The sequence below is a fragment of the Salminus brasiliensis genome, chromosome 20 (assembly GCF_030463535.1).
Source record: "Salminus brasiliensis chromosome 20, fSalBra1.hap2, whole genome shotgun sequence".
Lineage (NCBI taxonomy): Eukaryota > Metazoa > Chordata > Actinopteri > Characiformes > Bryconidae > Salminus > Salminus brasiliensis.
The window spans coordinates 19719139-19730749 of record NC_132897.1 but is presented as its reverse complement, the minus strand read 5'-3'; the positions used below and the strand labels follow the sequence as shown (position 1 = coordinate 19730749).

Genomic DNA, 11611 nt, shown 5'->3' with positions numbered 1-11611 from the left:
GTTAGCTACCAGGCTAGCACTAGCTAATGTTTGATCAGGACTAGTTAAGCTGAACTTCACTGAATGAAAGTCATTGGATTTAACCAGGCTTGTACAGTTTATGTGGTTGTAAAGTATAAAAAGTCAGCTTTTATCCGCTGTGGTAACGAGATAACAGGGAATTTAGCGTAGCGTTGTGCTAGATTAGCACCTAGCTACTAGATAAGTTAGCAGTGTTTACTGAGGGTGGGGTGTGTGTCTTTTTGTGCTTTTAAAGGTTTTCAAAACAGCTCTGACCCATCGAGGCATGGACTCCATGTGAACTCCTGAAGATGTCCTGAGGTATCTGGCACCAAAGCTTTAACAGCAGATTCTGTAAGTCCTGTACTTTTCAAGGTGGGGCCTTGCATCACTGAGCCATGTGCACCCATGACCCTACTTTAGGTTTCCTGGTTGTCCTTCCTTCAAGTACTTTTGGTAGATGCTGACCACTGCATACCTGGAACATCTTTCCAGATGTTTGGAGATGGTCTGAGTCAGTCGTCTAGAACACAGTCACAGTTTGGTTCTCTGTATATTATATCAATAATCACACTGTTATGTAGATAAACATGGATAAGTGAGATGCTAGTTTTGCTACTTGGTGAAGTGCTTCTAAACACTGCCACAAGGTTGTGGGTTTATCTTTTACTGTGATTGACTTTTACTGATGTGGTCAGTGACTTTTAGTTCCAGGATGAGAACCACTGCTTTACAACAACATGAGCATGTATGAATGTGTCATATTTAGGATGAGCACAACACAGTGATGGTAGTAGCAGAGGCTGGAGAGGAAGAGCAGCAAATAGAGGAGAGAATGCAGATCCTGGTTCTTGTCCAAGATGTAGAGTACAGAGAGGAAGAGCCAGGCGAAGAATATATCAGCAAGCGATCAGCTAATCAGAATCAAGCATTTATCCACTTATTGGTCTGTGTGTGTGTGTGTGTGTGTCAAAACAGTCAAATGTCTGACAGCATGAAAAGGAATTTGTGAGAGGAGTCAGCCGTTTTGCAGCACCACCAAAAGTGGTTAACATCAGGCTAGACTGACGCAGGCTAGAGTCTGTGCTGCCTGTAAAAGATGTACAGAAAAATGACAGTCAGGTTATGGAAAGTTGTCATTCATAATAAATCAACTGCAGATGGAAAGAGCCCTCGGTGTGCAGTGGTGCGTGGCTTCTGATGAGTCCCAGTTCAGAGTGGTCATCAAAGAGAAACCACTTACTTGAAGAGGAGAGTTGGCTACTGTTTCTTCAGTCCATGATCCTCTCGGATTCATGGCACCCTTAATTCTAGTTGGAAAGCAGATCCTACAGCAGATGTGTTGGGACAAGCTCAGCTGGGATGGTACTTCACCTGATGATCTGCAACCTCAGTGGGAATGTTGGCTCCTAGATCTACAAAACTTGGCTGATGTTAAGATCCCAAGATGCTACGTTCCATCAAGCTTTAAGAATAAAGAAGCTTTAAAGAATTCCACTATTTCTCTGATGCCAGTGTTTCAGGCTATGGTGCATGCTCGTACCTCAGAGTGGTCAGTGAATCAGGTGAAGTTCACTGCTCTTTAGTCATGGGGAAGGCAAGAGTTGCCCCTACCAAGGTCACAACCGTACCAAGGCTTGAGCTGTCAGCAGCAGTTGTAGCTGTTCGCACCAGTGATTTACTCAAGAAAGAACTGGAAGTAGAGTGTGTACGAGAATTCTTCTGGACTGATTCTAATGTTCTCCTTGGGTACATCAATAATGAAGCCAGACGATTTCAAGTGTTTGTAGCAAACCGTGAGTAACGCATCAAGCAAAGGACAGAATCCATTCTATTGAAGTATGTGGTTTCTGAAGAAAATCCAGCAGACCACGCTGCAAGAGGTCTTACAGTAGAGCAGCTTATATCCTCTGACTGGTTCACTGGCTCAAGGTTTCTGTGGCAAAAGGAGCTACCAAGCAGAGAAGTCAAAATGGCAGAAATCTCAAGTAGTGATCCTGAACTCAAGAAAGCCCAGGTTCATGGCGTTCAGGCGAAAGAGACAAAGTCGTCGTTAGATCGTCTGCACAAGTTCTCTGACTGGTCCAATATGGTAAAAGCTATTGCCAGACTCAAGCGCCATCTGAAAGAAATCAAGGGTCTCCAGCCAAGGTCCTGTGAAGTCACCAGTCTAGAGGAAAGGAGAGAAGCAGAGCTGACCATTATTAAGATCAAGAAGCAAGGTACCCTCTGAGATTAGTAGGCCGCTTAACCCGTGCTGCTCTACGTCTGCATGTTAAACATCCAGTGGTACTTCCGAGGGACATTCATGTGTCAGCATTACTCATCAAGCACTATCATGAGAGAGTGCTCCATCAGAGATGAGGAAAGACTGTGAATGCACTCCGATCCAATGGATATGGATACTACGCTGCAGCAAAGCACTATCATGTGCAGGTAGTTCAGAAGAAGTTCAGAAGAAGCTCAGAACAGCAAAGGATGGCAGACCTCGCAGAAGACAGGATGGAAACCACCCCTCCATTCACCTACTGCGGCATGGATTGTTTTGGACCATTTTACATTGAAGAGGGAAGAAAGGAGCTAAAGCATTATGGGTTGTTACTTACCTGTATGTGTTACAGAGCAGTGCATATTGAGCTGCTGCTGACCTCGGATGCCTTCATCAATGCTCTGCGTTCCTTTTTTCACCATTTTCGGAACAGTATGCCAGATAAGATGTGATCAAGGGACAAACTTTGTCGAAGCTAGACACGAGTTTGCTGAAGCACTGAAAGAGATGGATCAGGAAGAGCTCAGAGAACTTGGATGTGAGTTCTTCATGAACATCCCAGCCTCAAGTCATATGGGTGGAGTCTGGGAAAGACAAATTTGCACCATCAGACGTGTCTTGGCATCCATCCTGGAACAGTCGGCCAAACAACTTGACTTCTCCACCCTACGAACATTCTTGTATGAAGTCATGGCAGTTGTCAACAGCAGACCTCTGACCACTGATTGTCTTAATGACTCATCAAGCCCAGAGCCCCCTACGAAAACCACAGCTTGACAATGAAGTCGACGATTCTCGCTCCACCTCCTAGAAGGTTTGTCAAGGAAGATCTTTATCTCCACAAGAGATGGAGTCGTGTGCAACTCTTTTTACAACCTCTTCTGGATTCGGTGGAAGAAGGAGTACCTTCTGAATCTCCAACACAGACAGAAGTGGATCAAAGATCGCAGAGATCAATGATGATGTTCTCCAATACCACCATGTTCTCCAATACCACACCACATAACCAGTGGAAGAGGTCATCGAAGTATATCCAGAAGCTCATCAGTGACTCCAGCCTTAATAAGAAGGGACAGCGCGTCCCCAAACCTGTCCATCTTGAGAGGACCATCCATAAGATGGTGACGCTACTGGTAGCTGACTGAAGACTCCAGCCTCATCCTCTCTCTCTATTTTTCCATCTGTTTCTTTCTTCTATCTCTATCTCCCTCTAGGTGCAGTCGGGTGACTATCCCTGGGGAGCCAAGACCTGAAGAGAAGAGAAGATAAGGGGGAAGGAGCAGGTGAAGAGGTGGAAGGAGTGAAAAAAGAGAAGGATAAGGTTATGGTTGTTTTGTTGTTAGTGTTACAATACTTCTGTGTCCTATTGAACAAGATCTCATTGTATGGTCTTTTTTTGTGCAGAGGGAGTACATACATCACAAAAAAATATTTTAGGTTAGTCTAGTTTTCTTTATCTTTTTTCTTCCTTTTATGGGAGGAGTTTGAGATTTTGCCTCTTAGTTCTGTTTTGCCAGTCATGGTGTTTCTGGAGAATCATTTATTTCCAGGTAGGATGCCCACTCTTTTCTGATGCAACTCTCAAACTCTGAGTCTGTAAGTAAGGATCTATTAAAACACCATCTAAAGGTTTTATATGTTGGATTTAAATTCCATGTGGTCTCTTATTCCTAATATGAACTGTTTCACATGAAACCTCAGATGAGTTTTTAACCCGTGCAACTGTGATGACTGTGATTAAATTCAGTATATATACGTCTGCCATATGTTGGCACTCCTTCTCCTCCCTCCTCTTGTCACCCCATAAATATTTTTCTATTGCTAACTGCTTTAGACAATGCTCATATGTTATGGATGCCCGTTTTCTTATTAAGTCATCCTCAGAGACAACCTCAGGTGGAGCGGGACAGATGGGCGGTTGAGTGGATGGAGGGGAGTCAGTTGATGGGGGATCTATTTCAGGGATATCATGAACAGTCTCATTAGCTCCAATAGTCGGCAGACTGTCAATGTAATTGTGAGGGACAAACTGTATCCAAAATGTAGATGCTGTATAATTATTACGTGCTTATCTTAAAATACTGTGTCCGGCACTATGTCAGGCAAGCAGAAGGGAGATAGGTAGCAGGCAGGCAAGCAGGTGGTACACAGTGGACTGAATCCAAATTGTTTGTAATCCATAAAGGAGAGGGTTAATCCAAAATCCAATCCTAAATTCCAATTAAGTGTGTTTCAAATTTTTAGGTTAAAGCAGTAAAAACTATTCAACTACTGCATCTTCTATTATCTACCTGAGACTGATCACCATGTGGAAGATGCCATCTTTACCTGAACAAGTGGTCTAAGGCTACATCAAAATAAAAGTACCAGGCTAAAGGCCAGCCTACAGAATAAAATAAGAGTCTAAACCAAAAGCAAATTTAATTAAATTAGGTTCCAACATATCCCGCCCCTCATAGCAACTGCGTGTGGCTATAACAAAATATTCTCACAAAGGGAACCAATTTATCCTTTTATACCCTGAATCCTCTCATACACCAGCATCACCAACCTCAACCTGAACACATAAGTTGAATAGTAATGTTAATAAAATGAACTAACAAAATTAGAGTTTTTAAAGGTAAAATTATTATTCCAAAATAAAAATAATAAGTTGTGATTAAGTGAAAAACAGTTTATTGTCGTTATAATATATATCTTTCTTAATGAGTTTAAGCATATAAAATACAAACAGTCCCATATCATTTTACCATTTATCATTCTACCCAGCATACAGGCAACTACCCAAGCAAGTGTGGATTGAAGAAACTGATCTGGTGCATCAGGACTGCTTTAACAGTACAGGGATGTTTTCAGATCTGTTGCTGTGAGAGAGGACTGTACTGTTAACTGTTGTAACCAACCACATCAGCACCTGCATGGAAACCATTGTTCCCACAAAGCTCTGCAGATATTATCCCAACCAGAAACCCTGGATAAACTGTAATGTTCGGTCCATGCTACGTGCCCGCTCCACTGTATTTCTCTCAGGCAACACTGAAGACTCCAAAAGGGTCCGATACGACCTGCGCAGATACATCAGAAAGGCTAAGAGACAGTACAGGCTGAAGCTGAAGGGGTGCAACACCTCTGCAGACTCCCTGTGCATGTGGCAAGGACTAAGACACATCACAAACTATCAACAGGGGAGCAGAGAGGTCACAACCAGCCACACTATACTACCAGACCAGCTAAATAAGTTCTATGATCGATTTGAGGCACTTAACCCCGAGGCAATCAACCCAATTGTTATAAGTTGCTTCAAGAGAATAGTGATGAGGTCTTGCATACCGTCAGAACCGATCCACTGACCACACAGTCAACACTGCCATTCACACAGCCCTCACACACCTGGAGGGCAAGGACACGTATGTGAGAATGCTGTTTATCAACTACAGCTCAGCATTCAACACGGTCAATCCAACCAAACTGGCAATAAAGCTCCTCACTTTCGGACTGACGCGGTTGTATGTCAGCCAAAATTCTCAGCAACTTCTACAGGAGTTCTTACCAGCTCCATTACGGAAACTGCACCGCTCAGGACAGGAAGGCTCTCCAGCGTGTGGTCAAGACTGCACAGTCCATTTCCGGAGCAGCCTACCCCTCACTGCAGGACATCCAAATGACCAGGGTCATCAGGAGGGCCCACAGCATTATCAGGGACTGTTAGGGACACACTCTCAACACAGCCTCTTCACGCTCCTACCATCGGGCCACCTATACAGTCCAGGACTGACCAACAGTTTTTATCCACAAGCCTGATGGCTTGTGAACACCTCCTCCCACCTTCCACTCTGAACTGGCTGAACTCTGACATGCACCATTAATATGAGCCCACTACATATATCACTGCTACTGTTTACTTTTGTTCTTGCACAATGCCCCTTACACATGCACATGCAGCTCTACTCACACAGCTTGCATATGCATCCATACTGTACACCTACTCTTCAACTTTTTTTCTTGTACTTAGCTTTACTTTAGTGCACTTAGTTTATATATATATATATATATATATATATATATATATATATATATATATATATATATATATATATATATTATACTTATTCTGTTTCTCTCTGTTTCTGAGATTTGTGTGCACGACAATAAACTTTTGAATCTTTGTGAATCTTGTGATCTTTGAATCACAAAAAAGTAGTACACTACACAGTACACTTTAGGTGGACTCCTAGTTGCCGAACACCAAATAGCACCACATAAGGCGAATAGTCTAGTGGTACTACTAAAAATTTTACAAAGGGTATCAAAAATGGATTACCAAAAGTGATATAAATTTGGACATATGGAAGATATTCCCATTCCACTCTGTCAAAAACTGTTTCGGAATGGTCATCAATATTTTGGGCATAGACATTAGCTAAAATGATTGGAAATCCATATAGTTGTCTGGTCACAATAACATATTGCCCTGTGGAGTGTTCTTTAACTCTGACTTAATCAAGGCAGAGAAGTCAGCTCTCAGTGAGGAAAGGATATCAGCTTTCCAGGCTTCGGTGTCCGTGGTGGACTGTGGTCGTCGGTTAGCAGGGGGTTCGTGGTTGTCTGATGTGGCAGGTTTAGGCCCACTACCTCTGGAATATTTATATTTACATTTATAAATGTATATTTACATTGTATCTATAGTCTATCGGCCATAGTTGCAGTGTTTATGGTTATAACTTGGTTTAGGCTTCGAAGTGGACCCCCTAAAATGTATGATTTGAACTAAATATATTATATTTAATATATATTTAATATATTTAGGTATAACAAATTAATTATTTTAGAGCACACATTGACACAGAGTATGAGAACCCATAACCATGGCTCTTTTAAATATGTTACCTTTATATGCCTTTATTTTTACAGGAGAAACAATCAGATCTGCTAAAAACATAAAGTTATATCCTACATCTGACTTTAAACCAAATAACACACAGATTTATTGAGATTATTTGGGATTTCATAAAAAGTCATAAAAAGACAAATGTATGATGTTTCATGGGGTTTAAAAAACTGCACTGTTGCTATTTGAAAGCCACTCGTCACCCAGGCTTAAACATTTGCGTAAATTTCTTCATCTCTGTCAGAAAAGAAGGATGAACAGAAATGAATTGTACAAATTAACTGAATTTAGAAATGAGTTCAAATGGTTTGTAAGCTAATTCCACAGTAGCCCTCACCTTTCAAAAGACCTGCTTTTTCTGAACTTCATTTCTTGAGAAGTGGCCAAAGGCTCAGACGACCCTGAAACAAAGCAGTGTGAAAACATTAATATCATTTACAGCCACAATTATGAACCTCTGTGTGGTCATTTTAAGAGATAATGATCTGACATGTAAGATCCCCTAAATATTATCTTACGTTTGTTGTATTTAAAATATATAGATTCTCTCAAATCCATCATGAGATCACCTTAGAATACGTTCAGCAAACAGCACAACTCGACATGCACCAACTAATGAATGTTGTTATTCAGGGGACTGAGATGTTCTGCTGAAGGCTATTATTAGGACGGTCTTGGTGTGTGAAGCAGAACTGAAACCGAATAAGTGAAACCGCAAGCGTATGAACTACCCCACAACAAGCTTAGTTACCTTTCCTCAGTATAACCTCTGCTTGCCCGTTCTATGAGACATTAAGCCACATAGAATTTAAACATACTACTGCATGTATATAAAAATGTGAAAGAAAAAAACTAAAAGTGAAAGAAATGTAATACACATCACAACTGCATTACTATTATAGACTGAGGGTTTGAAATGCAAAAACTTCATTTATTCAAAAGTAAAAACTATGTTTGGTTGTAGTAGTTAAAATGAGGTTGTCCCCAAAATAAAAATGTAAGTTGTGACCAAGAGAAAAAAACAGTTTATTGTTTTCACAATAAATTATTTTTTTTACTTTATTTGAATTATATTTGCTGTTTTTGGGTAAAGAAATATTTTTGATTATTAAATATATAAATCCAACACATGCGCAACCAGCCACTGCCTCTTCTTCAACTGCTGCCCATGCCACAGCACCAGGCAACTAACACACTGAAGTGATGTAGGGAGAGAAGGAGCCATCTACCCACCCTGAGAGAGTGTAGATCAATTGTGCTCTCTCTCGGGCTCCGGCTGCTGATGGCAGACGGCATGATCTGGAAATCAAACCAGCGACCCTCAGGTCAAGTAGGGGCAGTGGTGGCTCAGCGGTTAGAGCGCCGGGATATCGCTAACAGGGTTGTGGGTTTGATTCCCGAGCTCGGCAAGCTGCCACTGTTGGGTCCTTGAGCAAGCCTTTACCCTCTCAGCTCCCCGGGCGCTGGAGTTGGCTGCTCTGGGTGTGTGTGTACTCACTGCCCCTAACACACAGGTGTGTGTGTTCACTACCAGATGGGTTAAATGCGGAGGACACATTTCGCTGTACAGTGTACACTGTGTACAGTGACAAATACGTGCACCTTTACTTTTACCTTTAAGTGGAAGAGCCGTAGTCCACTGGGCCGCCAGAGAACCCCCAGTTATTTTCATAGTTTCAGTTTTTTAGCTTTGTGAAATATAACTAACAGGTAAAATAATGATCTTTTTAAATGGTTCACTTTTGAGGTTGTTCATCTTTCGCTTGACAAGAAGTGCCCAAACATTTGCAGAACTGTATGATTCTGATTTCATTGTGCATATTTATTTAATTTAACTTTTTCTATTTATTTATCTGAGAATGACTGCTGAGCTGTAAATATGAAATAGGATGAGCCTGTTTCTTACCTTTTCTGTAAATTACTGCCAAAGTAACTGAAATGATGAAGAAAATTCCAGAAAGGACGACAAAGACGATAGACAGCGTAAAAGGGATCTGCTGCTCCTGCTTCTTGCCTGCCTGGTAGTAAATCGACAGCCGCTGCAGTCCGTTCTCTCCATGTATCTGGCAGGTGTAGTCGATGTTGGTCAGATTTGCAGGAATAGAGGATGACGCTCTGGCCCAGTCACTTTGAACAGACACCAGTGAGGCACTCGTGATCTCTGGATTGATCCATGTTACAGTTGGAGGAGGTGTTCCTTTAACTTCACATGTAACAAACTGCTCCCCTGATGGAAGTGTTCGTATGTAGATGCTCTCTAGAGATTGTGGCACTGCCAGAAAAAAGAAAACAATGAAAACCTGTGTGAAATAAGTAAACCTTTGAGATATTGTCTCGTTTTCCTGCTGTAATCCAAATCTATAATGACTAGACATGAGTAAACCATCATAACCTTATTTTTACATGACATCAACATCGCAGTTTACTTGCAACACTCATTCACCAATACATTCACCAATATCTTCATAAGAATCTTCTTAAATTAGTGGCTGAGAAAACAAGCAAAGTCCTACCAAAAAAGTCTACATCAGATTCATGACGTGTTTTTTGGAGCAGGATTGTTCACAGCTCTGCTCTTATATAGATGGATCTCACTGTCCTCGTAAACTGAACAAATCCCAAATGAGAAAACACTGGTGACTGTCAAGATCTGTGTGAAAACTGTAAGGAAATTTCTTTCTAAAAGTGGTTGGTGAATAAGGCCCTAAAATTGTTCTAAAATTGTTCCATTCACAAAATCTTTCCTAAGAAAAACTTTATGAAAAATCCCAAGATAAACATTAAAAGTTCTTCATTGCAGTTCTCCAAAAAAACTAAAGTTCTCTGCAAACTAAAGTCTTTTCTTTAGTTTCTATGAGAAATGTGATATGATATTGAAAAACCATTATTTTCCTTATATAGAAACTAATAATACATATAGTACTTATAGTAATAGTATCTCCTTTTAATCCTGTTAAAATATAGAAATTAATTATTTTAATTTAACTATTTAAACTGAATTGTAAAGGCTGACCCTCTGAGCTCTTACTTAAAAAAAGTCTTGTTGAAAATATTTTTTATACTAATGGTCTTAGAATTTTTTTTTTCAGCTAAGCAAAAAAAAGAGAAATGTTTGAAGATCAATTTTCTATAAATTAAAAATATTTGATTCTAACTTTTATCTTATGTGGGATGTAAAAAAGTAAAGTTAAAAATGTAATTAAATTTAATGTTTATTTATATGGCGCCTTTTACAACAAATGTCAAAAAGCGCTTTACAGAGATCCGGGTCCGTGCCTCTTATGAGCAAGCACCACAATGGAGGTGATGCAAAAGTGGCAAGGAAAAACTCCCTCATACTAAGGGGAAGAAACCTTGGGAGAAACCAATGCTCAGTCCGAGAAACCCATCTGCGTTAGGCCGACCCGCACAGCACAAACAAACAAACAAACAAATAACATTACACAAAGAACTAGACAGAGAGATAATGAAAGGCTAGAGCTAATGTAGGAGCAGGTTATGAAGTACGAGTGCAAAAAAGAGCCTTTAGTGAATCTGGACCCTCATTCTTATTAGAAACCACAAAAAAAATCCATATTTCACACCTTGGATGTTTAACCTGGTTCCTGTATCAGTCTCGTAGTTGTCTCCTTTTGTACTCATCTCAACTCGACAGAAATACTGTTTATCATCCAAGAAGGAGACACTGCTTATCCTCAGAGGGATGTTGTTGCTTCTCGGGTTGCCGGATAAAGAATAACGTCCAATGGATTCTGTGCAGTTCTGTCCACTTTCTGATGGCTTGTTCTTGCTTAGACACTGGAAAATAATTGGACCCTTAAAAGGGTATCTGATTCGCCAAATTACTTTAATGTCCCCCTGATAGTTTTCATATGGAGTTGTGAAACTGCAGGGGATGATGGCATCTTGACCAACGTTTAGGTTCACAGCTTCAGGCACTGTGATTGACCACTTATCAGCAGCCATGAGACCTAATGTGAAAGAAAGCTTTGTTTAATATGTAATTCAGAACAAGATATTCCATTTATAAGCAAACAAGAGAGAGCGTCATTTTCATCTTAAAAAAAGTCATATCATACCTGAAGAGCAGAAAGAAAAGAAGAATATGGTTTGAAAGAGCACCATCTCCACCATCTCGTCTGATTTTTAAGCTCCAAAAGCCACGCAGCCAGGCCCCTCCTCTTTACTGACAACCTCGTAGTTGTGGCTATTTTGGTCTAATCACATGATTCATTCATTAGTGTTAAATTTGCCCCATCAGTTAACTGGTCTAACACAAGTCTAACTGAGCTAACATTTTACTAAATGGTTCTCAGTGACCCTCTGATGCTGCCCATTTTTACTTTATCCCCATGTACTGCAAGACGGGCTGAAGACAAAAATATGGGTAGATATGGGATCTATCCCTTAAGACCAGCCCAGGAATCACAGCTTTAAAGCGTTTCTCTAAACAA

At 40.6% G+C, this 11611-nt stretch overlaps 1 protein-coding gene across 1 annotated transcript; it reads right to left on the bottom strand.

The window, feature by feature from the left end:
* Window positions 1-7271: 7271 nt before the first annotated feature.
* Window positions 7272-11282, bottom strand: LOC140542262 (sialic acid-binding Ig-like lectin 15). Its single transcript, XM_072665168.1, has 5 exons — window positions 11237-11282; window positions 10742-11128; window positions 9064-9429; window positions 7495-7558; window positions 7272-7394 (listed from the first exon to the last, which is right to left on the bottom strand). Exons 1-5 carry the CDS (start codon window positions 11280-11282, stop codon window positions 7367-7369), a joined length of 891 nt encoding a protein of 296 aa, XP_072521269.1. The 3' UTR covers window positions 7272-7366.
* Between the last annotated feature and the right edge of the window lie 329 nt (window positions 11283-11611).

Coding starts and splice junctions, on each gene's coding strand:
- LOC140542262 (XM_072665168.1), bottom strand. CDS start 11,282: ATGGTGCTCTTTCAAACCATATTCTTCTTTTCTTTCTGCTCTTCAG. Junction 11,129..11,236: donor CTTTTCTTTCTGCTCTTCAG/GTATGATATGAC, acceptor CTTTCACATTAG/GTCTCATGGCTGCTGATAAG. Junction 7,559..9,063: donor GGCAGTAATTTACAGAAAAG/GTAAGAAACAGG, acceptor GCTTTGTTTCAG/GGTCGTCTGAGCCTTTGGCC.